Source organism: Podarcis vaucheri (genome assembly GCF_965113315.1).
Source record: "Podarcis vaucheri genome assembly, chromosome: Z".
NCBI classification, from domain to species: domain Eukaryota; kingdom Metazoa; phylum Chordata; class Lepidosauria; order Squamata; family Lacertidae; genus Podarcis; species Podarcis vaucheri.
Window position 1 is genome coordinate 18,966,318 of NC_138758.1, and position 27,982 is coordinate 18,994,299.

At 44.6% G+C, this 27,982-nt stretch overlaps 2 protein-coding genes across 3 annotated transcripts; both read right to left on the reverse strand.

Annotated features, from left to right (window-relative positions):
• Positions 1-5,167: 5,167 nt before the first annotated feature.
• Positions 5,168-10,432, reverse strand: RBMX2 (RNA binding motif protein X-linked 2). Of its 2 annotated transcripts, none has more exons than XM_082208314.1 (6): positions 10,336-10,432; positions 9,697-9,812; positions 9,531-9,582; positions 6,842-6,971; positions 6,325-6,502; positions 5,168-5,744 (listed from the first exon to the last, which is right to left on the reverse strand). In XM_082208314.1, exons 1-6 carry the CDS (start codon positions 10,338-10,340, stop codon positions 5,386-5,388), a joined length of 840 nt encoding a protein of 279 aa, XP_082064440.1. In that variant the 5' UTR covers positions 10,341-10,432; the 3' UTR covers positions 5,168-5,385. The 2 variants fall into 2 exon arrangements, with proteins under 2 accessions (XP_082064440.1, XP_082064441.1); XM_082208315.1 differs by having other exon boundaries at positions 5,168-5,730; positions 6,314-6,502.
• Positions 10,433-17,376: 6,944 nt separating this feature from the next.
• Positions 17,377-26,401, reverse strand: RAB33A (RAB33A, member RAS oncogene family). Its single transcript, XM_082208435.1, has 2 exons — positions 25,862-26,401; positions 17,377-17,989 (listed from the first exon to the last, which is right to left on the reverse strand). Exons 1-2 carry the CDS (start codon positions 26,054-26,056, stop codon positions 17,534-17,536), a joined length of 651 nt encoding a protein of 216 aa, XP_082064561.1. The 5' UTR covers positions 26,057-26,401; the 3' UTR covers positions 17,377-17,533.
• Between the last annotated feature and the right edge of the window lie 1,581 nt (positions 26,402-27,982).

Sequence of the window (27,982 nt, forward strand, 5' to 3'; positions counted from 1 at the left end):
GCAGACCCCGCGCAGCCTGCCTGCGCCCCCGCAGAGATCGGGCGGCAGGATGGAGCCCGGGGATCCCCGCGGAGGCGGAGCGGCGGAGGCGGAGCGGCGGAGGCGGAGGCTGCCCCCCAGGTAGGGCTGCATCGGGTTTTTTTATTTTTGCAATGCTGCATCCGCGCCGGAGGGGACGCATCGGACTGCGCAGAGACCCCTTGGCGGGCGTGCAAGGCAATGCAGGCGTTGCATGGAGTGCAGTGCAGTGCAATGCAATGGCAAGGCGGCGCCCTGCATGCATGCATGCAACTTCCACCGGCGCTCCGGACTTGGCAGGTGAGGGGGGTCCCCAGTGGGCGGCAGAGAGAGCCGGGAGGGCGAAGGGGAGCCGGGGGGGAGCAGCGCTGCTCCCCGAGCCGAGCCCGGGGGGAAACTTCGGCGTCGTTGCGCCGGGTGTTGGAAGTGGAGGCTGGCGGGGGCCCCTCACCTGCAAAACCTGGTCGCCTCTCATATATTTCGTGCATTGCATTCATCGCCCGCTTTCTCCTCCAAGGAGCTCCCGGGGGCGCGCGTGGTTCTCCCCGTGTTATCCTCGCAACAACAGCCCTGCGAGGTGGGTCAGGCGAGTGGCCCAAGGGAGCACCCAGGGATTGTCCTGGCCAGGTGGGGTGATTTGAACCCTGCTCTCTGCCCGGTCTTCGTCCTCATTTAGCCCCCACATGTGCATGACTGTGCATGACTGAGGTTTCCCCCCCTCGTCTTGGCTATGGTGTGAGTCTGTGCTGTTAATTAATGGGGTTCTGCCTTCGGAGAAGAAGAGCCAGCCCTCAAGGAGGTGATTATGTAATTTGCTAGCAATTCATGTCCCTCCCGGCGTGACGCTGCACACTGACGTCACGGGGCTGTAATGGTGGTGTGTCTCGAGATTTTTTTCATGAAACAAGTGTGCCTTTGCCCAAAAAAGGTTGGGAAACACTGGCATATATAAAACCAAACAGCTCTCCCATGTCTTGCGGAGGATGTGCTACCATAGGGACACGCCAGCATATGTGGTAGGACTGCCCCAAATATGAAATTTTTTGGAAAGCTGTTTTTGCATAAATATCTCTGAACAGAGCACAAACAATCCCCATGACCCAGAGCTGGCTCAAATTATACAACCAAGACATGTTATGCATTAGAAATAAGAACTTATAACACATTTGTTAACTGCTGCAAGAACAACTACTGCCAGATCATGGAAATCCTTACAGTTATGAAATATAGACCATCATCTGGCAGACAGCACTGCTAGAAAAACTCATACAAAAATTAAAAGTGACAGGACAAAAGAAACATGGCAACTTTTATGCAGTTTGGTATGATTTTATTATAATTTCACAATGAAGCATATGGTAGGAAAGTACATCTATAATACAGTCTGGTGAACATATGTTATCCCTCTTCCATCACTCCCTATTACAGTGGTACATTGGTTTTCGAACGTAATCCATACTGGAAGACAGTTCGAGTTCCAAAACATTCAAAAACCGAAAACTCAATACGGAAACCGCATGACATGTTCGACTTCCAAGGCATGTTCGAAAACCAAAGCATTTACTTCCGGCTTTACTGCGTTCGAAAACCGAAATGTTTGTCAACGGAAACGTTCGAAAACCGAGATACCACTGTCTTTCTCTAATTATGATATATGTAACCAATGGCAAAAAGAATGGCTATTGAAATATATAATTTTGAATTGTTACTGGTATAAACTATTATTTGCCTATGTTCACCAATCTAAACATCATACGTTAATGTACCTAATTTAATTGGAAATACCATATTTTTCGCTCCATAAGACGCACCCGACCTAGTTTTTAGAGGAGGAAAACAAGAAAAAAAATATTCTGAACGAAACAGTGGGTGTATGATTTTTGTGGTTCATGCTGTAGCCACAGACATGATATGTGATTTGACGGTGAGTTTGGGGTGACCCAATGCAAAAAATCCTGAGGATCCATGTGGATCCGTGCTTTGTAACCACATTTTTGGGCCATTGCGGCCCCAGAAAACAGTGGATGCGTGATTTTTTTGGTGCCGGCTGTAGCATGGACATGCTATGTGATCTGATGGTGAATTTGTGGTGACCCAATGCAAAATCCTGAGGATCCATGTGCTTTTACCTCCCTGCTCCCAGGCAGCCTCCTTTATCTCTAGAGTCCCTTATGTCCCTCCCGATCCCTTGCCGATCAGCTGCTCAGCGGCTTTGTTTCAACACCCCCTTCCCTCTTAGTGTCTTTTCCTTAGCTGGAGCGGTATTTTGCGCCTTCTTTTCTTCTAATTTCTCTCCTCATTGCTTTAATCTTCCTGTCTCCTCTCCTTGCAAGTTCACTGTCTTTACCTCCCCCTCCCAGGCAGCCTCCTTTATCGATAGAGTCTCTTATCTCCCCTCTTCCCGCTTTATTAAAAAAAACCAAAAAACACGACCTGCTTTTTGCCCCTGGGCAATTCGGCTCCAGGGACCACGCATTTGCTCCATAAGACGCACAGACATTTCCCCTTACTTTTTAGGAGTAAAAAATTGTGGCTTATGGAGTGAAAAATACGGTACTCGTAACTCAGTGTACAAGTTAAATATATTGACTGTTTTATTTAATTATTGTAAATGATATGTTCATATGCAACCAAATTTGTAAGTTTTTGCAAATGCATTTATTTTGTGTGTGTGTGTGTGTGTGTGTGTGTGTGTGTGTGTGAAGCCGTAAAGCTTATTGTAAAATACTTGGAAAGAACTAATGCTTCCAATGGAAAAGCCACTAACAGAACAAAACACGATGCTTGACTCTTTAACACAGGGGTTCTCAAAAAAAATATATCTAGTCCACGGTGAATTTTTTAGCGATAGGAAATAAATGGGGGGGGACTCCTAGCAGTGCTTGATTTATAACATAGAACACAGCTACTTTATAATATGATCATGGGAAATCCAGAAAGTATTAAACAACGCAGCTACATAAGAACATGAATCATTCCCAAAATATAATTATAAACAAACGTCTTACATATGCACCTTAAGTATCTATAGAAATTCAAAGAGAATTGTGAGATTGCTTTCGTCAGGTAATCTCATTTATATTAAGGTCTAATTTGAGACAAATAGTATGCATTAAGGGCAGGAGTCCAGCAATTGAGGAGACAAGTGGGGAGGGCTGTATCCTTGGGGGGGGGGAGAGCGATTTCCTCCCTCTGGCGCTGCCATGGCTCTTGCTGGTGTGCTTGAAGTGTGCCCTAAGTCTGGGTCTCAGAATACCCAGTAACTGAAGAAAAGTGGACCACATCAAGGTAGACGGTCACCGAAGACGACAAAAGCACAGCCACATGTCGTTATGTGAAATGTGACTTTTTGCATGACATGGTGTTTACAAGTGTTTCAGAGGAAACCAATTAATAAAGAGTTTTTTAAGAGCATATTAACACTCAGAACCCTGGAACAAGATCAACACTTCCCGTCAGATCTTTTAACAGCAGCATGGATGGCACTTTCGCCTGCCCCTTTGGATTTGGATGGCTTTCGCTTTCGAGCAAGGAAGTCAGCTTGTAAACGCAACCTTAGCTTCTAATTTCCAGTTGATGACTTAATGGTGGTCTGCATGTGAAAAGTGTCCATTTTTCAAGTACCCACGGGGTGCGTGTGTGGAAGAAGGTGGCTAACTTGACATGGGAGGGGGGAGTTTAAGTGGGGTGGGGGGAGGAAAAACACTCAAACTGGAGGGACAAGGAGTGTGCATGGGGTGCGTGTGTGGAAGGAGGTGGCTAACTTAACATGAGAAGGGGGAGTTTAAGGGGGGGGGAGAAAGGGAGGCAAAAGTTATCTGAGAAGCCAGTCAGAGTGTGCTGCGCTTCTCTCTCTATGTGTATGTGTGTTGTTGTAAACAACATTTTGCCCTTTTCCCCTTATGGGGTATCCAAGAGCCCATATAGAGTCCTTACATAGGTTCCCTATTGGTAGGAGAGAATAACAGAGGCCAACCAGATAATATTGAGAAGCAAAGCAGCTAGCAAGCTTGATCTTTATTGATCTGTTGCAACGGGGTACTCCCCTTACCCACAGGAGAGAGGAGGGACCCAGAAAAATGCTGTGCAAGGCCTTATAAAGACTTTTGAAATTGCCACCTTGTAGATCAAGACCACCCCCAGAAACATCATACATACATCACAGAAGGGGTGTAACCTAAGACCACCCCTCAGATACATCACACCTACATCACAGAAAAGGAAGTATAAAACATAAATTTGAATATTGTTTTCTCCTGTTGTTGTTTATCTCCTGTCTCACAGGTTACATGATTGGATTGCCTGGGGAGCCTGGCCATTCTTTTGTAGTGATAAATACTTAGTTCCTGGGCCAGGTCAAAGGCTCACACCCTATTCAAACACAGACATTCCCATAAGACAGGATTTGTGAAGGAAAAGACAATGGGGAGGCTTTTCCACTTTGACCTTACAGAGTAAACATTTGATCAGTTTAGGAATCAAAATGGTTCCAGGTTGGTCTTCCTGTGCTGATCTATGTATGTGCTTGGTTGGTACACTTATGAACATTACCACATATCTAAGACCATAAAATTCCTATCACAGTGTGAACCTAAAGGAATCCTTTCTGCACCCAGCTTCTCTCTCTCTCTCTCATGGCATGCCTCTCCGTCTGCATATGCCTCCTCCTGCCTCCTTGCTTCTCCTTCTCCTTAGCCTTTGTTGTGCAGGTGCATCTTTTGCGAGGAGCATGCTGTGTTCTCTCAGGCTGCCTCGGAGAGGAGCTGGTCTGCGATCGACAGAAATCAGTCAGGAGATCTACGAGTCGATCCCGATCAACCTGTTGGGCAATCCTGCACTAAGTTATATAGAGTACAATTTAGACACTAATCCTTTATGCTTAATAAAGTTTCAAATTGTGTTAAGGCTCTCAGAGCTTGTGTTTTTACATGTTCTTTTATAATAAGGCTACGAATACGATTAAAATAAATCCAGTTTGTGTTTTAGATTTGACGAAGTTAATTTTATTTGGTTACCAAATATAGGTTGATTATTGGTATAGAAATCTTGCAATGTGAATTCCCAGTGTTCAAATTGTTTAACTCTCCCTTGCTGATAAAAAACTGGGTGATGTGATATTGGGATTAGTGGAGAAATAATAGGTACAAGGTTGTGATATACAAATGACATGTGAAGACATGGTCCATTTATTTGCAAAATTCATTATTTCTATTTCTAAAACAATAAAAAGTTACTTAAAAACACACGGAGGCAACAGCACACAACATTCACTCCACCAAGGATTCAGGGCTCCCTGCATGTCACAGGGTCAGGTGGGTCTGTGGTGGCTTGAAGACCCCCTCCTTGCAGGGCTTTTCTTCTCTCCCATCACTCCCAGGATCTTCTGCTTTCTATTGCTTGGTGCCTTTCTCTGGAAGTATCTACCTTCTTGTGCTTCTCACTGTGGATTGTTCTCTGTTCTTGCCTGTCCCTGTCTGTGGCTCTGTCTCGAGACCTCACTCTCACATGCTCATACTTAGACTCCTGCTCATGATGTGCCCTGCTTGCATGTTTGTGCCCAGATGTGCTACTCCAGGTCTGCTGACTTGCACTGGCATGCCATTCATATCCTGGGTCTTCCTTCTCCACTTTGATCCTGGTTTTAGAAGGAGGCGAGTCTACAAGTTGTTCCTCTTTTGCACATTTTCGGTGCTCTCTCTTCTCTTTCTTCTTCTTCTTGCTTTTCTCTTTAGACGAACAGCAAGACACAGAGGTCAAAAAGGTTTGCCACATCCCTACTAAAGGTCCTCATTATTTCTGCTCTTTCACCTAACCATCCCCAAATATTTCATCTCTCCAGGAAACTCTTCTTCCTAGTGTGTCATATGCCCTAACATTCCCAAGACACTCAGACATGAAATATTTCTAGAAGCCATCTTTCCCAAATTCAATTCGCTCTTTTTATTCTTGGTATCAGTTCTGCCCTACTGCTGACCTTGCATTATACATTGTAAGGATCAAGGGCAACAGTTTAAGAGAAATACACATAAAGGCTAGCCATCTGTTTCAGTTCCTTCACCCTCACCTCCTCAAACCACCCGTTAAACAAAGGCTAGACAATCCTAGCAGATATTCGACAACTAGTCAGGTAAAATGCATACTATAACTCAAGAAAGGCAGGGAAGATGACATAACTTTGGACTTTCCAGCATGCTTTGTCACTGCCTTGCGCACTAGTCATTTCTAAGAATCAAAAGCTGGCTCATATTTCTAGACTTGGGAGTTTCAAACAGACTTACAATTTTCAGACACACACATAGATGTTACCTTTTTTGTGTTTCTTTACTACCACCTCACTATCTTTTGAAGACTCTGGTGAACTTGGAGGTGTTTTAGCACCACATCCTTTTTCTCGGAGAGCTTTTGTTACATCATCAATATCCTCAGAGTCTTTCGGTGGGCGATAGTTAGCCACATGGTCCACACGAATTGTCCTTCCTTTAATCTGTGAACAGAGAATCATTACAATTATGGAACAAACACATCTAAACTGGCAACCTTGTTATTCTCCTCTTCTTTTGATTTAGGCAGAAGTGGCACCACAAAACATAAGCCTGGAGCAAAATAAGAACTAAACTCATAGAATGTTAAGATGCCTGACAGAATACTATGACTAGTCCTTTTGAGGGATATTGAAAATGCTCAATTTCCGCAAACCTTTCCTAAAATAGTCTGGTGACTCAATGCATCTTCTAGAGTGAGGACCTATCACAGCCTGACTCTAGTAGCTAAGTACAACAGAGAGGAATTCTAGACACTTTATGTCTCCAATTGCCAAACCAACCTTTATTCCATTAAAATTATCAACAGCAAGAATGGTGCTTCGCTGATCTTCATAGCAAATGAAACAGAAACCTTTGGATTTCCCTGTCTTTTTATCACGTACTAGATTTATGTTCACAATTTCCCCATACCTGAAAAGAAAAACAGAGATCAACAGAACTTAGGCTTCACACTGAAAACATGGAAGGATACAAGTCAAGCCAAGAAATATTAAGAAAACACAAATGCTGAGGTAGGGTTTAATTTGTCAAGGCAGAGAGGTGAGAAGAGTATAACCATGCTTCAAAAATTGTATCCATGAATGTAACTGCCACACTGGGTCACATCAAGATCCATCTAGTATGGCATTCTGTTTGCAATGCATAAATAGCCAGCCAGGCTATTTCCCCACTTACAATGGGGGAAAGCCTCTCCCTGAAGTGAGAGATAGTTAGCAGAGACAAGAAGCCAGAATTTCAGAAGGGAGGGGCAGAATTGCAGTGATGGATGAGATAAGCAAACAGGACAAAGGTGTCCCTTTTCAAGCTGGAGTGTGGGTGAGTGGGGAGGCAAAGCACGATGCTGCAGAGAGGGTCAGACATGATGTTTGCGGTCTCTTGGAATCTGAGGCTGCAGCAATGGGAGGAATAGGACCATCTTGTGATGCAAACACTCTGCAGTCCCTCCATCTAGACACAAGTTCTATATATGTGTAAATAAAACACATATCATAATGACACCACAGATTCTGCTGTGTCTCATTGTCTTCAACAGGCTCACAGACCATGGAAAGCCTAACCATGAGTCTCACGCCACTCATGGAAACTGGGGTGGGTTGTAACACTATTAATTAATGGACCTAACTCAGCTTTGTCCATTAATTTCATGTCCCATATCTAGAAAGCACGGGTCCAAGTAGTTTTCTGCTTGCCCTGTGCTTTTTATGGATGGGTCCGAGCGGCTTTCCCCTTGCCCTGCTCCTTTCCCAGGGTAAACACTCTCTTTTAATTCTAAATTGGAGCGAACATCAATCTGAAGAAAACCTGAATTGTGATCATCAAGCACTATAAAGAATGGCTTTCCCCAGGGGAAAGCAGCAGAACAAAAGGAAGTGTGGATAAGTCATATTGAATTTGACGGGGCTTACTTCTGAGTAGACTGCACCATAAATGTTTTAAAAGACCTCTGGGAAATGATATATAATGAACTGAAAAAAATGTTGAAAACAACTTTTCCTAAGAAACCAGAAGCTTTTCTTTTAGGTATTATAGGACCAGAGATCCCAATGGTCCAGACAAAACTATGTATGCGACCACGGCTGTGCACACTCTCTTAGCCCAGAAATGGAAAGATGGTACAACACCGACCAAAGAGGAGTGGCAGACAAAACTGATGAACTATGCTGAGATGTCAAAACTTACAGAAAAAATTAGAAACCAGGAAGAAGTCTTTAATAAAGAATGGGGAAAGTTTATAATTTATTTGAAAAGCTATTGTGAACAATTACATACATTGGTAGGATTGACAGAAAATCTGTAGTAAAAATTTGAACTATAGATTGACAAAGGATTTATAAAAATAGTTGCGATAGAGATACAGAGTGGGGAAAATCATTTCATTAACATACACAATGTGGGGGAGGGAAGTCAAAAGGGATGCCTTCAAAGGAGTTCTCAAAGAAATGGAATGTTGAGTGGACAATAAATGATGGCAGTTAATCTCTCTTCAAACCAGACCTGAGAAGAGTGCCTGAAAGGCTGCTCACGGACATTTACCGTATTTTTCGCTCTATAGAACGCACTTTTTCCCCTTCAAAAATGAAGGGGAAATGTGTGTGCGTCCTATGGAGCGAAGACGCCATAGCCCCACGACCCTCTCCCGGCTGGAGAGGTGACGCGCGGCTATGGCAGGAACCTCTACAGCCCCGTGTCACCTCTCCAGCCGGGAGAGCGCGCGCGCGGGGCTAAAGCAGCCCCCCGCGACCCTCTCCCAGCTGGAGAGGTGACGCGCGGCTGTGGCAGGAGCCTCTCCGCTGCGCCTTTCCGCTGCTCCCTGACCTGCTCTTTGGGGCTGGTGGTGGGCTTCCCCCCGCCAGCCTCAAAGAGCAGGTCGAAAGGAACCTGAAGCCTGGAGAGCGAGAGGGGTCAGTGCGCACCAACCCCTCTCGCTCTCCAGGCTTCCAAGGTAGCCGCCTGAACGCACCTTAAACGGCACCTTGTTTTAGAGCGGGAAAACAAGAGGGGGAAAGTTCTCCCCCTCTCTGTGCAGCGCCTCCTGCCGCTTCACTGAAGGGGCACTGGGCAGAGAGGGGGAGAATTTTTTTTTCTTGTTCTCCCCCCTCTAAAACAAAGTGCGTCCTATTGTCCGGTGCGTTCTATGGTGCGAAAAATACATATGTGTTTGGGAAATAACAGAGGAGCTGACTGTAAGGCAACAAGAGCGGCTAGCTATGTAAATGAATTAAAATGAATAGAAGATGATTAAATAAGAAGAATGAAGAAGGCAAGAACTGGAGGAATTGGACATATGTTTGCATAGGAGCAGGAAAGCTAATTATTTAAAAAAATGTTTAAACAATTTGGATTGATTTGTTAAAATTTGGATAGCTAAAAAAAAAGAAATACAAAAAAGGGATTATATGTTTATGTATTTAATTCATTTGTTTATGTTTTTTATGTAAAATACAAAATAGATCTCAATTTTTCACTTACTGTGAAAACACACAAATAATGTCGCCTTCTGTCAGCTCATAGGGAAGACCACCTAGAAGCAAAAAAAGGGGAGGAGGAAATAAGTACAGTTCCCAGCAAAAGTCGCACAAACTGCTATACTTTCAGGGATTGTGCATCGGAGGCTGCTTCTGCGCTTGACACCCACCCACAAACACCCAGGCACTGTCGCTGTACTCAGCATGCCAGGAGACCTTATCTTGTACACCAAGCTGTGCCTCTCGTTCATTCAGCTCGTTGATAAGCTTCACTTTGGTTAGTGGACTAGAGAAAGAGAGAAACAAAAGCCGTGTGAGTTCAGGACAGACTTCATATGCATTCTCACCACCCTGAAGGGTGTCCCAGCAATTCGCGCCAGCATACATGGTCCTTCCGCAACTTAAAAAAAACCGTCCTCGTGAGGAACAGAGAGGTAATTAGAGAAATATCACCCGGCGAGGCTCATGGCAGAATAAAGAGACTTGCATGTCGCCGATCTCGTCCTAGCCCCACGCTATACTGAGGCATATTTAAGGCATAGTTGTCAACTTTTTCCTTTTTTGCGATGAATCCTATTCGGAATAAGGGAATTTCACTTTAAAAAAGGGAAACGTTGACAGCTAGGACCCGAGAGGAATGCGTGGCGATCTTGCGCAAATTCAGACGTGCTCTTCTTCCGTGTCAGGGCGTCACACGTTTCAGGCTGGATCTCGGCTCTCGGAAAGACGATCTATAGGGCCGAGCGCTCTCCCAAACCTCCACACGCCATACCAAAACAAAACGTCCCTACACCCGCCCGCTCACTTACTTCATGGGGGTTCTCTTCGTCTCTTGCGTGCAACCAGATAAAAAACACCTTGCACAAGCCCGGCCGGCCGCGCACGCGTAGTCCCGCCTCCTCCTGTCCCTGATAGGTCGCGCCTCCTGACGAGATGGCCAATCCCGATACTCCGTCTCTCTCGGCCATGCTGCCCCAACCTGCCTTCTAGGAGCTCTATAACGCAAAGGAACCATAGAGACAGAAACAGTGTAGAACGCATTCTTGACATCGCCGTTCAGAAATTTGAAAACCCGCCCATTGGCGTTGGTGATGCCAGGCGGTGTCGCTCTAGCCTTTCACATCCCTCTGGTGAAAATTCTTCTGTCCTTCGTAATGGGAGGTTCCATTGGGGGGATCTGACTACTCTGGAGCGCGGGGCTTCGATTCCAATTGTCTGCGTTTTGATTGATAAATAATATGATCCAAACTAAATGTCAATGCAATAAACATGTTTTAATGCTTTTAAATTTCATAAACCCTTTTTAAGATGCAGAAGGTTTGAATTCCCACGTGTTCAAACCCAAGGTGTTTAAAAATGTGGGTATCGGCGGACACTGGTGGCTGTGCTCCTCGTGTGTAAATTGTACAAGGGGCATCTTTCCTAGTGAGTGAGGCAGCCCCTCAGGGAAAGGCCCTGCAAAAGAGCGTCTGCTTTGCATAGAGTTTAAAAAACAGTGGAGAATCAGGGTAGGTTATGTCATAGCTGTCAATTTTTCCCTTTTCTTGCGAGGAATCCTATTCGGAATAAGGGGATTTTCCTTTAAAAAAGGGGAACGTTGACAGCTGTGGGTTATGTTATTAGTTGCCTTCCACATACGTTCCAAGGCAATATACAAAGTATAAAAGAAACAAGTTGAAACAGTTACTACAGCACAAACAAAACAAAAGAGTTTAAAAACAATACAAAAATGGACACATACTCATCCAGCTGAAAACTGTTCTTAATACAGTACTGTACAGTTAATTTCTTATAACCCGTCACAGGACCGTATGTGGCAGGAGGGTGGGTAAGAAATTAGTAATAATAGTAACAGTAATAATAGCATAGTAATAATAGTTTCCAGTCAATTCAACAACATGCATACCCTCCAACATTTCTCCCATTAAAATAGGGACATCCTATTCCATAATAAGAATAATAATAATAATTTTATTATTTATACACCACCTTCTGACTGGGTTGCCCCAGCCACTCTGGGTGGCTTTCAACATATATAAAAATACAATACTGTAATACATTAAAAAAAATTTTTAAAAAAACATTCCTATACAATGCTGCCTTCAGATGTCTTCTAAAGGTTGTATAGCTTTATCAGAATTCTAAGGTATCAAATATAGAATAAGTGGTCATAAATGCATAAGGTAAGCACACATACCTAAGTATATAAACCACATGTTTGAAATAGTACAAGAGAGCAATCCTGAAGCAATTTTGACTCTCCCAAAGTGACATCAAATGTTCCTCTGCAATAGGAGAAAATGGGGAAAGCTCTCCAGTTGTATTTTCACTTGCAAATCCCATTAACAAAACTGCCTGCAATTCAGCCCTTCCCTTCTGAAATTAGGGTAAAGTTACCAGATTTTTTCCCAATGGATCCCGGGATACTTTTCAACTTCAATGGATTTTGTATGGGGACTGATTTTAAAATCCGAGGACTGTTCTGGGAAACGGGGATGTCTGGTAACCTTATTTTAGGGTGGTCTTGGGCTAAGGGGTTGGCAATTTCAAAAGCCTTTAAAGGTCCCTGGACACTTTGTTCTGGATCTCTATTACCTCCTTGAAAGGAGGGGAGGGAACTCTGTTGCAACAGAAAAATGAAGATCTGCCTTGCTTTCACTATCCTGTCTCCACCCATTCATCTCTGACTGACCATCTTCTTCTTCTTTGGTGAGTAAGATTGTCTTCCATGAACACTGACTTAACAGCATGTTTGTAGGTGACTGTGGAGGTCAATTCTGGATCCACACGTCTTTCCACAGTGGGGACATAAGTTTCCGGGCTTAGGGGACTCAGTCCCTTGCAGAGTTGGGCAGAAAAAGCCAACCACCTCTAGTTACTATATCAATAGTTACTTATCTCCTTGGCTTGGGGTCACATAACTCCATACCCTTCAGCATTTCTCTGATGAAAATAGGGACATTCTATCATATGCATCAACATTTATTCGATGAAAATAGAGACTTTCTAAAGAAAAGTGGGACATTTCAGAGTAAAATCAGAAACCGGGATGGCTTATGTTAATCTGGGACTGTCCCTGGAAAATAGGGACACTTAGAGGGCCAGCTACATGTTGCATCCAGCTAATAATTGTAGACTAGTAGCTTTTGTGAATTACTGTAAGCATCATTTAATTCACTGGTCCTTCAACTCAACTACTGGGTCATAGCCTGATCTAAGGTGGTGTGGGTAATGTCAGCAGCACTCCCCACCCCCGCTCCAATTATGGTATACTATAGTAATCAGAATAAGAAGTGGGTCCTCAAAGGCATGTTGGGTGGGTCCTGGGTCTGAAAAAGTTGAAGACTACTACTTTAACCAGACTGGAATGGGAGCACTGAAGACCTTGTCCTGCAATTTATGACACCAACAAACTGTGTTTTTATAGTTCGGCATCTTATTAACGATCTAAGCACTGTACAAATGTTTGTAAAAGAAACAACACTGTTCTGCAGGCTTAAAGAGCTCCTTTGGCATTTCTAGCTGGTGTGAGTAGGAAGGAAGCAAAGAGGTGTGAGCAACAGCGACCAGCCTCATAAAGAGCCAGCTAATTACTTTTCAGCAGGCAATGACATCACCAGTGCCTGATAAGTGTTGGTCCATTTCTAAACATTTACCTCTCCTTTATAATCAACTACCACACTGGGCTTATTTGACTTCTGGCCTATTGCAGTGTGGTATCAGAGACCAAAGCTGCAGGAGCTGAGAGACGCCCCTGAGATGCCTTTTCCCAGGACAACCTCTCCCACACCCTCCCAGTGTTTGTATCAGGTCAGGTCCATTTGGTTACCAACAGGGAAGGTTGGTGTCCATTGGGACTGGTAGGATGGAAGGCTAGCAGGAGAACCGAGGCAAAATGAATATCAGATACAGAGCTAATAATAGGCAGAGCCAACCTTTTCTTCTTTTATCCCCATCCTCCTTCCAGCCAACATGTAGACTGTGGAGGAGGAAGTTGACAAGAAATTCCACTCTTCTGACTGGTTTAAAATAAGAACGCAGGCAGGTTGGGGCTAGCTGAGGGCAGACAGAACTTGGTGGGGTCCATTTGATCCAGAACTGCAGATTTTTGACCATACAATACCTGTGCTTTGTCAGCCTCGCTGGCTCCCATTTAATCTCCGAGCCCAATTTAAGACGTTTTTAATATTTAACGCTCATGAGTATTGGGACCAGGTTACCTGAATATCTGCCTTCCCTCATATGTACCTACCTAAACATTATGATCTCCTTTAGAGGTCCTGTTCTGAGTGACCCCATCAAATGAAGTAACCGGGGAACCACTAGTGTAATCTTTCCCAACTTTGGGTCTCCGTATATTCCTGGACTAAACCTCCCGTTATCCCAGAAAGCATGGCTCGATGGGCAGAAATGTTGGGAACTGTGGTCCAACAACATCTGCGGACCCAAGGTTAGGAAAGGCTGCACCAGGGAGTAGCATGCTGGTTATGGTACAGCCTTCCCAGAAAGCTTTGTCTGGCACCCCATTATTCCTCACCATTCGCTATGCTGGCAGGTACTGATGAGAGTTGAGAGTCGAACACAATTGGAACACAGACACTGGTCCAGCTAGCTCAATGTTGTCTACAGCAGGTATGGGGAACCTTTGTCCTTCCAGGTGTTGCTGAACTACAATTCCCATCATTCCCTAACTAATGACCATGCTTGCTGAGACTGATGGTTGCTGTAGTTCAGTAACATCTGGCCAAAGGCTCGCTACGCGTAGTCTACTTGTAGCTTGCAGCACCTCTCCAGGTGTCAGACAGGGGCATTCCCAGTTCAACCTGGAGATGTTTTGTAGGGGGTTGGACTCGATGGCCCTTGTGGTCTCTTCCAACTCTATGATTCTATGATTCTATGTCAACATTAAACCTGAGATCTTTTGCATGCAATTTAAATGCTCTACCACGGAGCTATATACCCCATCCCCATATAGAGAGCAGCTTGTTCCCCATCTATGCTCTAATCCACAAAAGCTGATGCACCAGTAAAATGTTTCACAAGATCCATGCGGACCCCATCAATTATGTGGTTCCTTCCCATGATGGTGTTTCTGCTTCCACAGACAGCCGGATAGGTCTGAGAAGAACCACATTAATAATACACTCCTCAGAGATGACCTAGGCTAGTTTTATGCCTGATCAGAGAAATTTAAATGGGATTCCCCATCTCCATGAAGAAAGTATCACAATCCCCTCTATTTTTAATGTTCAGGTGGTGAGTGTCATTGCATATGTAACCAAAATAGTACTTCCCATGTGTGATAGGGAGGCATCAGCAGGGTCAGGGTAACTCCAAGATTTACAAAGTACAAAACATTTTATTTTATCTTTGTGAAAAAAGCCCCTAAAGGGGAAAACCATTGAGGACTCTGAGCATGATCAGATGCCACAGAATGCTAATTGACAGCAGGAGGCAGTGGGGTGGAAAATAAGGAAGGAGGGGGAATGGAATGGAGTATCCTGAGCAGGAACAGTTCATAATGCAACATTCTCTTGCAGATTCTATTGCAGGTTTGGATGGATTTGCTGGGATAGCTCAGTCAGTAGAGCGTGAGATCTTTTAATCTGAGGGTTGTGGGTTTGAGCCCCATTTTGGGTAAAGGTTCCTGCATTGCAGGGGGTTAAACTAGATGATCCTTGTGGTCCTTTTCAACTCTATAATCCTATGATTTTATGATATACTAATGCCAATTCAAGTCCTTTCATGCTTACAGAGTTGGAGCCAAAACAACACAATCCTTGTACAAAAGAGACCACTTGAGTTAGGCTAACCTGCAGTTTTGCAGATAGTTAAAAAAATGTGCAAGGGGAAACATTTCCCCATGCTGCATTGAGGAAGATGCTCAGTGCTAGAGCATGCGTCATGCATACAGTCTCAGATTTAACCCCTGGCATCACCAGGTACTGTTTGTAGTGTACCCTGTCCAAAACTCTAGAGCTTGATGGACCAATTCATTCAACTCAGCATAAGGCATAAGTCCTATGTTCTTATTCCTTCCTTCCTCCCGCCCTGCCCTATAAAATGCCAGCCCCCTAATAGCTAACTAGCTGTGTAAGTGGAGAAAATAACAGACAACTAGGTAGACTGAAGTGGCTATTTTTAAATGTCCCCAAGGATAGAAGAGATGGCTGCTCAAGCATATCAATGGAGAAACTATGACATTTAATGTAGCTGGGTTTGGGTATCATTGTGTCACAGCAGCTCCTCCATCCCCTGGTAATATAGTTTAGGAACCAGGCCTTTTAAAGCAAACTGACAATATTGGAAGTGACACATCAATGAGCACTAGGTTTCAACCTTTCAGCCAATCTTTGATGGGTGAACTTTTCACACTGATCAGCTCAGAGATCAGCTCCAACTTAAGTCAGTGTGTACTGCTCTGTTCAGTACTAAGCATCCTGGTTAATCCAGTCAGGAAGAGAGGAGACCAGACCATTTACAGCCACCATTCATAGACAAGGCTGTGACAGTCAAGCCCTGGGCCTGCCTCCTGGTGACTCAGAAACCAGTGACAGCTGGTGAAACCAATAGCCAGCCAGGAGAAAGAGAGGGGAAGTTTTAAGTGTAGGCTTATTGTTTTAACTGTCAGATAGGTACTCAAGAATGTAGACCGGGATTATATGTGACAGAGCTTTCCAAACTTTTCATGGTGGTGGCACACTTTTTAGACATGCATCGTTTTGCAAGACAGTAGTTCAGTTTTAATAGCAAGGTAAAGGTAAAGGGACCCCTGGCCGTTAGGTCCAGTAGCGGACGACTCTGGGGTTGCGGAGCTTATCTCGCTTTATTGGCCGAGAGAGCCAGCGTACAGCTTCTGGGTCATGTGGCCAGTATGACTAAGCTGCTTCTGGCGAACCAGAGCAGTGTACAAAAATTCTGTTTACCTTCCCGCCGGAGTGGTACCTATTTATCTACTTGCGCTTTGACATGTTTTCAAGCTGCTAGGTTGGCAGAAGCAGGGACCGAGCAATGGCAGCTCACCCCGTCATGGGGATTCGAACAGCTGACCTTCTGATTGGCAAGCCCCAGGCTCTGTGGTTTAACCTACAGCACCACCCGCTTCCCTTTTTAATAGCAAACCAGAGGTTAAACTAACTCCTTTCCGAGCATTTGCACGACACACCTACACACTGCAGCCAACACACTAAGGTGTTGTGACACACAGTTTGGAATGCTCTGGTCTGCATATTAGACAGGGACATTGGAGATATGGAGAAACTGTCAGTATGGGCAGTTGGGATTTGGGCTATCTGAGTGGGTTAGCCAGGCAGGGCAACCCAGTTTTGATTCCCTGAAGAGATCTTAAATTCCAGAAGGGAATGGGTGGGTGTTGCTGATTAGGAACATTAATAGCCATTCTAGGTAGGAAAAGTCTATCTAAATCTTAAGATGGAAAGAGTGCTGCTTTAAATTCTCTGTAAAGAGTTTGTGTCTTGAACCAAGTTTAGGATCTCCCTTAGCATCATCATCATCATGCTTTACACTCTCATAGAGTGTGTAACTAAATAAACATTAAGTTTTGTAACCAAAGTGTCTCTTCACCCTTTGAACCTATGCATGGGAAATGAGTGCATTTTGTGCAGCCTTCGCAGAAGTACACCACCTTGCTTGGCAGTGTAATCATAAATACTACCAGAAACAGCTAAGTCTATACTTCTCTCCTGAGTTAATAACAGGGCTGTTGTTTTTCCTGTTAACATACCAATAAAACCAGTCATGTTACCCAGCACCCATCTTCAGTGAAGGTGTTTATCATAAGGGCTTGTTCAGATCACAAACCAGGAGAAACAAAGCTACAACCAAACCAGTTGAATGCCATACAAATTTTATTATTAACTTAACATTTAACTTAGATTGAGACAAGTGGGTCTTGTTTCAGTTCATCGAGGGACAAAACCATCTGCCCTTCTCACTCACAGTCACACACATACCCATTAAATGGTCAGGAATTGCAACCTCAATAGTTCAGCAGGGACAAGGGTTTTTGCTGCTCCCGTCTGCATTAAGCGTCATTCTAGGTGCCTTCCCCTGCTGCCTCTCCATATCCCGATAAAGTAGAGACTTCTGGGCCTTCAGCCGGCAAGCCAGACACATGAAAATAGATTCCACATTCTGACTTTCTTTGGGGTCCTTGGCTGAGGTTTCAAACAAAAGCATATTATGTGCATCAGCAAACTTCAGGGCCATGCTGGATGGCACCTGGATCTGGTCCCGCAAGTCACACTTGTTTCCTACAAGCACTTTAGGGACAAGGGCAGGGACTGCATGGCCATTGCACTCCTCAATCCAGGTCTTAAGATTGATGAAGGAAGCCATCTTGGTGACATCATAGACGAAGACAACAGCATGCACATTGCGGTAGTAGTGCTCCACCATGCTCTTCCGGAACCTTTCCTGGCCTGCTGTGTCCCAGACCTGCACCTGTGGAACAGAGCAGAATTTCTGAAGAGTCTACAAACCAGGTAGAGAGTACATTCATGCAGGATCAGCTCCACCATTAAGGGTCGACATGGAGGAAGGTCCAAAGATCAAGGTATGAGACCTGCTTTGCCTGTAGACAATCCCTGGTTCAATTACAGGTGGAGCTTGGAATGTCTCCTGCCTAAATCCTCAAGAGTTGCTCCCAGACTTTGTTGAAAATATTGAACTGGAAGGACCAGTGGTCTGACTGGGTATAGGGCAGCTATCCATGCTCATATGAAGGCCCTCAGCAAAGTGCTTTTGGCAGGCTCTGGGCTCACCCATCTGAGGCAGCAGGCAGCTACAAGTTGCCACTGAAACAAATTCCCACAATGCCCGTGCTGTGCTGTCGTCTTTTTATTTTGTATAATGATATGGAGCCAAGCAACTGTGGGAAAACTAACAAGGAAGCTCACAGATCCAGCCACTATGTGTATGTGGGTGTGCACACGCGCATGTACTCACCCAAGACAGGAACCAGGGCAAATGAGCTCTGAAGGAAATGCTAGAATCTTTTAACAGCTGACAGAAAATGTTCAGCCTCCATTTATATCCAGCTTTTCCTTCAAGAAGCCCAGAGTGTCCCACATGGTTTTTCCTCCCTCTTTTATTTTATATAACCCCCTGGTATGGCTGAGATTTCTCCCAATTCATCTTCTGAGCTTTGTGGCTGATTCACAATTTGAAGCTGGACCCTAGTCTGTCACACTTAGGCCACCACATTATCTAAGGTCATATCCACACCATTTAAAGCACATGGTTTTCCCCTAATGAATGCTGGGAACTGTAGTTTGCCTGCAATGCTGGAAATTGTAGCTCTGTAGGGGTAAACTACTGTTCTCAGAATTTTTTGGGATAAGCTCTAACTTTTAAAGTGGTGAAAGTGTGTATTGGCTGTGATCTAGTTTAAAATATATGCAGATTTATAAACTGCTTCACAAGAAAAATATGCTGAAGGGGTATATTCAATAAAAATTAAATATAGAAGCCTAAAAGATTATGAATTCAATAAAATCAAAGTCAATTAAAGTTTTTTCTACAATTATAGAGTTATTATTCCCTAATATGACCCATTTCATAGGTAGGGTCAGCCTTCTCCCCAGCTGAGACAAGGAGAGATTAACAAGAAGACATGGGCCTACTTCCTAGCCCACACCTTTCTTAGTTGAGTAAACATGAATTGACCTCCCTTCACCTAATCTTTTCCCACAATCAGCAATCTCTTCCACATGTTAGCCTTTGTAATCTGGTCCTGAAGCAAAACAAGGCCAAATGGTCAATCTTTGTCCTCAGAAGGTTTTCTGAGGACCTGGAGGCAGAGGAGCTTCAAGGAAACTGGGTCTGCATTCATGAGGCAATAGGAATACACTGCACTGCTTAAGATGGGGTGCCCGTACTTTTTTTCAAAGAGGGCCAGATTTGATGAAGTGAACATGCATGAGGGCCGACCAAATTAAATTGACCGCCTGGCTGGATTAGGCCCCCAAAACGGACTTTGGACATGCCTGGCTTAAGACCATGTGGGCTGGTTCCACTCTTGAATGCTTCCTTGCTTTTTGTTGTTTTTTTAATTAAAAAAACCCCACACACTGCATCTTCTTTGTAACCTGGGGCAGGCAGGCTCTTCCAGGAGAAAGGTTTGCATTGCAAATCTTGGTCTGCTGTGATGGGCTTTATATTTGAAGTGACATTTTCCACAGCCTGGTGCAGTTTGCCCACAGCACTAAGCCAAAACCACAGCTAAGCCATGAATACACTAGTGTGTGGATTCTCACAGTGTAGCCTTATGAGGCTTTGCCCTCGGGTGGGAAAAATATTGCGTCCGGGAAAGTTTCCCTTCAACAGTAAAAAAGAATAGTGGCTGCTTCACTTCCTCCCAGGGTCATCCTGCTCCCATGCTAGTACCTGGAACTAAGGCATGCTCTGGCTTAGCATTATGGTTTGCCTCCTGCAGATAAGGCATGAGCAGTAATCCAAAAGCAAACCTTGGCTACAGTTCATGGTTTGTTTGGAGTGAGACAAACCCCAAGCCTCAGAGTTCAGACTTAACATTACGCCAAACCATCTCTTAGCTATGGGGAATTTGAGCAACAGTCATTTTGACTGCGTGTACCCACACACTCACATTATATGGGGTTATTTTTAGAGAACATGTTCATATGGTTGGGAGAGGATGCAAGATTGCCATACAGAGGGTAACATGTGCGTTTACAACCCTGTGTGGTAGGAAAAAGCTGCTGTGGGGGGAGAGGTTTGCAGTTAAGAAATTGTAGTGAGGAAAGGGTCAAGCAAAATGTTTCCTGCCAGCTCTCCATTATCAACCTCCCTTTTTTTAAAGCATTAAAAAGAAAGAAAAATGTTTTTAAACATTACATCTATTTGCACTCTCCAGGTCAGAACCCACAACTGCATGGCATCCTGACCGCTGGGGTATCTGCAGTTTTCTTTAAAAAGGAGAAACAAAGAGAATGAGCTATCAGACGCAAGGGAAGGCAGAGCTCTTTTACCTTTGACAGTTGAGCAGGACAGGGAATAATGTTGACTGCAGCAGCTTGTTAACCTTAGGAAAAGTAAAGGGGTAAAGGGACCCCTGACCTTTAGGTCCAGTCGCATACGACTCTGGGGTTGTGGCGCTCATCTTGCTTTACTGACCGAGGGAGCCGGCGTACAGCTTCTGGGTCGTGTGGCCAGCATGACTAAGCCGCTTCTGGCGAGCCAGAGCAGCGCATGGAAACGCCGTTTACCTTCCCGCCGGATCGGGATACTTGCACTTTGTGCTTTCGAACTGCTAGGTTGGCAGAAGCAGGGACTGAACAACGGGAGCTCACCCTGTCACGAGGATTCGAACTGCCGACCTTCTGATCGGCAAGCCCTAGGCTCCTATATATCTACTTGCACTTTGTGCTTTCGAACTGCTAGGTTGGCAGGAGCAGGGACCGAGCAATGGGAGCTCACCCCGTCGCGGGGATTCGAACCACCGACCTTCTGATCGGCAAGCCCTAGGCTCTGTGGTTTAACCCACAGCGCCACCCATGTCCCTAACCTTAGGTAAAGATAACTGCAACTACACTAAACTCCCTCTCCTGAACAGAATTCCCTGCTGTTTCTGAGCTGCGCTTGGGAACTGTGGAGAGAAAAAGGAGAAAGGTGGACATGAGAGTGGTGGACAGGTCAGATGCTGTGGCTGAATGCTTATGAAACTGCTCTGTAGAGTTTGCAGTGTGGGGTTGAATCCCAAGAACACCTGCTCTTTTGGAAGGGGCTGTAGCTCAGTTATGGAGTATATGTTTTCCATGCGAAAGGTCCAAGTCCAAGCCCTGGCATCTTCAGGTAGGGTTGGGAAAGATCCATGTCAAAACCCTATTGGTTGTCCATATAGACCAACCTTTCCTAGCCTGGTGCCCTCCAGATTTTTGGACTATAACTCTCATCAGTCCCAGCCAACCATGACCAGTGGTAAGGGATGATGTAATCCAAACCACCTAGAGAGCACCAAGTTGAGAAAGGTTAGTATATTAAGTTTAAACCGCGCCACTTTGCCAAATTCCTCTATTTTCTGCAGGGCTTCTTGTACACTTTTCTTTGGATCTTCTAATGTTAAAACTAGATCGTCAGCAAACACTTTTATTTTAAACTCTTTTACTCCCACCTTAACCCCTCTAATTTCTGATGTTTCTCTCAATTTCTTATTTAGAACTTCCAAAACCATAATAAACAGCAAAGGTGACAGGGGGCACCCCTGTCTGGTCCCCTTAGAAATTTCAAAAGTGTCCGACAAATTATTATTTATAATAAGCTTGGCTATTTGTTCTAGATATATGGCTTCAATACCTTTCAGAAAAGACCAATAATGTTAGTTAAAAACATGAACAAAGAAGAGACAGAGGAATTGCAACAGGAGACAGGAATCATGGTGGCTAAGAAAGTGAAATACCTCTAATATGGTTGACAACAATAAATATAAATTTGTATAAAGATAATTATGAAACTACATGGAGAGAGATTAAGAAAGATCTAGAAATTTGGGATAGGCTGAAACTCTCTTTCCTGGGCAGAATATCGGCGATTAAGATGAATGTTTTACCTAGAATGTTATTTTTGTTCCAAACAATTCCAGTGATTAAGGGGACAGGACAATGTAGATAGTGGCAAAAAATACCGTCAAGATTTGTCTGGCAGGGAAAGAAGCTGAGGATTAAAATGAAAATTTTGATAGATAAAAAAGAGGTAGATTTGCCTCTGTATTATGAAGCGTCCTGTCTTGTATGGCTAAAAAAATGGATAACACTGGAAAACACAGACCTTTTGGATTTAGAAGGGCATGATAACAGGTACAGGTGGCACTCGTACCTGTGTTATGATAAAGTAAAGGTCCATAAAGGTTTTTTAAATCATGTGATAAGAAGGTCAATCTATGAGGTGTGGGAAAGAAATAAAAAATTATTGGAAAGGAAAACCCCATGGTGGATATCGCCAATAGAAGTGTTGACCATCAAGAAAGTTAACATGGAGGGAAAGAAGAAATTACTAGAAAATTTACTAGAAAAATGGAACAAGGGTTAAAACTTAAGCCATATGATCAAAGAGAAGGTATGCTTACAGGTTAGTTGCAATACCATCAGGTTAATGATATACAGTGGTGCCCCGCAAGACGAATGCCTCGCAAGATGGAAAACTCGCTAGACGAAAGAGTTTTCCGTTTTGGAGGTGCTTCACAAAACGAATTTCCTATGGGCTTGCTTCGCAAGACGACAATGTCTTGCGAGTTCCTGCTGTTTTTTTTTCTTCCCCCCCTTTTTCTAAGCCGCTAAGCCGCTTATCAGCTGATCCGATCAGCAGATAAGCCGCTAAAAGCCGCTAATAGCACTAATAGCGCTAATCCTTCAATGGGCTTGCTTCGCAAGACGAAAAAACCGCTAGACGAAGAGAATCACAGGACGGATTATTTTCGTCTTGCGAGGCACCACTGTACTGAAAAATGAAAAAAGGAAGCTGGGTTTGAAGACAAAAAAGTCAAGATTTCAAATAGACTTAATAGAAGGCAGAGGTAAAACATTATCCAAACTGTAGGATTTGTTATTAGAATGGTTTACAAAAGATGAGAAAATGAAAGAAGCAATGATAAAATGGGCTATAGATTTTGGGCATAATATTGAATTGGATGCATAGTGTGAGTTGTGGAAGGTAAATATGAAATTTACGGCATGTACAGCTTTAAAAGAAAACCTAATGAAAATGATCTATAGGTGGCATTTAACAGTGGTAAAGCTGGCAAAAATGTACAGGATGAAGGATAAAAAATGTTAGAAGTGGAAAGAGGTGGATGGAGATTTCTATCATATGTGGTGGACTTGTGATAAAGTTAAGAACTTTTGGAAGCTAATGTATAATGAACTTAAAAGTACACCTTACCCCAAAAACCAGAAGCCTTTTTGTTGGGTTTGATGGGGAAAGAAATTAATAAAGTAGATCAAAGATTCTTTATGTACGCCATAGCTGCAGCAAGAAATATGCTTGCCCCAAACTGGAAAGTGCAAGAAGTCTCTACCATTGCGGAGTGGCAGACGAAAATGATGAGTTATGCAGAGTTAGCCAAACTGACGGGAAGAATTTGGGACCAGGACGACCAGAGGTTTTAAGAAAGTTGGAGTAAATTTATGGTGTATATAAAAGACAATTGTAAAACTTTAAAAACACTGGCAGGATTGAAATAGCTCTTACAATGTATGGCAGATATAAGATTAAATAAATAGAATATGCAATATAAGAAAATAAGGGATACTTGCTGGAGTATCCCTTCAGCAGATGGGAAGTTGTGAGCTTGGCAGAGCTAAAGTAAATATGTGATTTACTGTATTGTAAAAGTATGAATAAGGAAAATAATAAAAAAATTACTGGAAAAAAGAGAAAAAAAATAGAAAGGTTAGTATAGGCAATCTCCTATATGAGTTTTTGCTCTTTAAAGGTCTATGACTCATAGAAGCATATAACTGTAGAGTTGGAAGGGACCCTAAACATACCAAACTCCTACAACCATTCCTCATAAGGCTTGGTTTCCAAACCCTTGATCCTCTTGGTTTCCCTCTGCATACATTCCAGCTTGTCAATATCCTTCTTAAACTGAGTATGGCATTAGTATGCAATGTATACTTTGCCCTGGAATTTACTGTAACTGAGCAATCTGAACACTTCTGCAGATGCCGATTTTATGATATCTAAATATTCTGGATTTTATATCTTTCTTCTCCCATCCCCACTGTCAATATGTGTGCTCTCGATGGGCCTAACATTGCAAGGATGTAGCAGAGATGACTGAACCAGCACACATATATCCAGTCCTTAATTCCTGGTGTGCAAAAGTGATCCAAAAGTAAAACATCCAGAGTCAATAACAGAATCCCACAGTATAGGCAGTCTTTGTACAATCACACAGAGACCTCAACAGAAGTCTGCATAACAGAAGCACCAGGGGCTGAGTACAGTTTCTGGGCTGTGATGTGACTGTAAGAATGCACTGAAATCTTGGCCCTGCTCATACCTCCCCCTTCTACCAGTGTATCTCCTCCACACCTTGTCCATTCTACTGGGAAGGAGGTGTTTGCTTAGTTAAACATGTGAAGTAGCCATAAAGAACAGAACATCTGAGCACAGTACAGTTATGGAGGCTGGTTCATTCATGCATGCCAATTGATTATGGACATGGTAGTGAACTGCCTGTAGGAACAGGCCATCACAGATTCCAGCACTGAAGCCAGAACTTTCATATCAGGCATAACAGGGGAGCCCAGAACTTTCATATCAAGCCAGAACTTTCATATCAGGCATAACAGGGGAGGAGGGTGTCAGTTCATAGATGCAAGTCATCAAGTAGTTGAGTAATGAAGTGATGTAAATGCAGTGAACGCTATGCCCTGGCCCTCTTTCTCTTGCCACTATATGGCATCACAACCAGCTTTAGCAATTCGGAGTTGCCAAGTTGCGGGTGAGGGACGGTGAATGCTTCCACCACACTTGACTTCCAGACACTGTGGAGCCCTAAAACACTTGTAATTTTAGAAATTAGCCACTGTGAAATTAATACCCCAACCTTCAGAAGAACCTAGAGCCAGAATGATGTAAGTAGTTAGGGAGAATATACATGCAACACAGTCAGCCATTGGTCTGTCTGTACTGAATAGCAGAGCCTATCCAGGGTTGCAGGCAGGGTTCTTCCTTCCAGCTTTATCAAGGATTGAACCTGGGACCTTCTGCATGCAAAACGGGAGCTCTACCACAGATTTAAGGCCCTTCAAATCCTTACTTAGCCATTAAGTTTACTGGGCCAGTCCCCGTTTTGCTGTCTCTCCCTCCCTCATCATTTCCCACCCAATAGGGTTTTTGTGAGCATATTAAGATGGTGGTGAGGACAACAGCATCAGGATTCGGATTAGACAAAATATATACATCTTACACACCGTGCCTTAAGAAGCTTGCAGTTCAGGGTGGCTTGCCTACTGTTGCTCCTCCTCTACCCAAGCCTGTCTTATACTGGTTTCCCGTTACTCTCCCTAGATAGGGTTCTATAGCCTGCTTCTCTGGGAGTCCATCGATTTTTTGCTCCCCAGCTCTCCTCACCTCCATGGGGCGCCCTACATCCTTTCAGACATGGCAGCAATAGAAGACGAGCGGAGCTTTCAGAAGAAGCATCCTCAATTATGGTTGCTTTAAAAAAACACCCCGATAACAGACGAAGCCACCTGGAAGGAGGACCCGGCTCCCAGAAAAGGCTGTGTGCACCAGGCCCGGTTCCCCCGCTCTCTCCCTCTGCCCTCCCTGCTTTTCTTCCTGCTGTACCTTGATATGCTCTCCCTCAATCTCCACCGCCTTCTCCCTGAAGTCCACGCCGATGGTGGCTTCGGTGTTTGCCGGGAAGGCTCCCCCGCAGAAGCGCACAGTCAGGCAGGTCTTGCCCACGTTGGAGTCGCCAATGACGATGATCTTGAAGATGCGCGTCTGAACGGACTGCTCCATCGAGGCTTCCAGCTCCATTCTGGAAGGACACGCCGTCGGCGCTGGCTAGCAGAGGATAAGGCTCGGCTTTTCCGTAGCGCGAGAGCGGGAGGAACGCGCCGCGCAAAAGGAACAAATAAGGAAACCCAACGAAGGCAGGACACGACGGAAAAGCTCAGGGTTGGCTCAGTACGGCCGGCATGGCGACCGGGGTGAAACACAGCTCCCTGCCTACAAGACTCCAAGCTGTCGGTCCAGCCAGCCGCATTTAAGCAATGAGTCGCAGCTGCGGGAGCACCCTCGAGTCACCGGCCAGGAGCCGCCCATCGCTCCGCGCTTTCATTGGCTGCCGACACCCAGCCGGCTTCCAGGCACAGCCTCAAAGGCGGAGCCTTAGCAGCACCCCACCGGCGCCTTGTGTTGCGCTTAGCCAACTAGAAGGCAGGACGAGGGAAACCAATAAGCCTGGGTGGCCGCCGCTTGCTTGCCGGCTCTCTCGGCTCCTAACTGTTCATCCCCTGCTGCGCATGGAAGTGTGCTCATTTCCTTAGCGCTTGCTAACATCTGAGACGGGGGTGCTTGGTGACCCACGTTCTGCTGCTCAAAGGAATGTAAAAGCAATTATAATAGAAGACACGTACGGAGGCCTCTCATGTTTACAGTGATGGAACGAACACATGCTGCCTAAACAACGCGCTCCAATGTCGGGGAGGGCTGTATTGCTGAGAATGTCGGGATAGGACTGGGAAGATCCAGGCTAAAATCCTCACTCATGAAGCTAACTTGACCTTGGGCAAGTCCAGCAGAAAATGATGCTTCTTGGACTTCAGCTCCCATCATCCCTGACTTTGGTCCATGCTTGCTGGGGCTGATGGGAATCTGCATCCCAACAACGTCTGGAGGGCTCCACATTGACTAGCCCTGGCCAGTGGCCTACCTAGGGTCCCTTGTGCCCTTCGCAAGGAGCTGCATATGCCCACCCCCCAAAATAGAACCTTGATCCAACACAGAAGATTCAATGGCATATGCTCTCAGGTTAGGCTGTAATCTTAACCCCATTTACCTGGGACTAAATTCCACTGATGGGACACGGGTGGCTTATGGGACGCGGGTGGCACAGAGCCTAAGACTTGCTGATCAGAAGGTCAGCAGTTTGAATCCCCGCGAAGGGGTGAGCTCCCGTTACTCGGTCCCTGCTCCTGCCAACCTAGCAGTTCGAAAGCACGCCAAAGTGCAAGGAGATCAATAGGTACCACTCCGGCGGGAAGGTAAACGGCGTTTCCGTGCGCTGCTCTGGTTCGCCAGAAGTCATGCTGGCCACATGACCCGGAAAAACTGTCTACGGACAAATGCCGGCTCCCTTGGCCAATAAAGCGAGATGAGCGCCGCAACCCCAGAGTCGGCCCCGACTGGACCTAATGGCCAGGGGTCCCTTTACCTTTAAATTCCACTGAAATTTACTTCTGAGATTTGGTTAGGATTTTACTGTTAGCATGGATAAGATTGTGCTGCAGAGTTGTCATCTTTAAACATGCTTACCCATCAGTGAATCCATGTGAATTCTGTTGGGTTTGGTATATAATTTTAGGTTTTTAATCTGGTCTAGAAGTAGCGATTAACTAAATGGAATATAACTGGTTGGCATCTGTCTGTCTTGGGCAACAATGGAGGAGTGCACCTTTGGGTGTGAAGTCAAAAGGTTGCAGTGCTATGGCTGTAGAGACTGATGAAGGAGAGACATGTTTTGTTGCAGCTGGGGCAGATGAATATAATTAATTGTGCAGTATTCATAAGATAATCAGAAACAATAATAAGACCATGGGCAAGTGGTTCTCAGTTCTAACTGAATAAGGTCAACCTCAAAGATAGATGAAAATCCCTAGGTTTTCCCTGCTACTACAGAAGGAGACAGCCGCCTTCCACAAATGATGCTTGATGGTAAACAGGGTGCATGAAGTTTTTCAG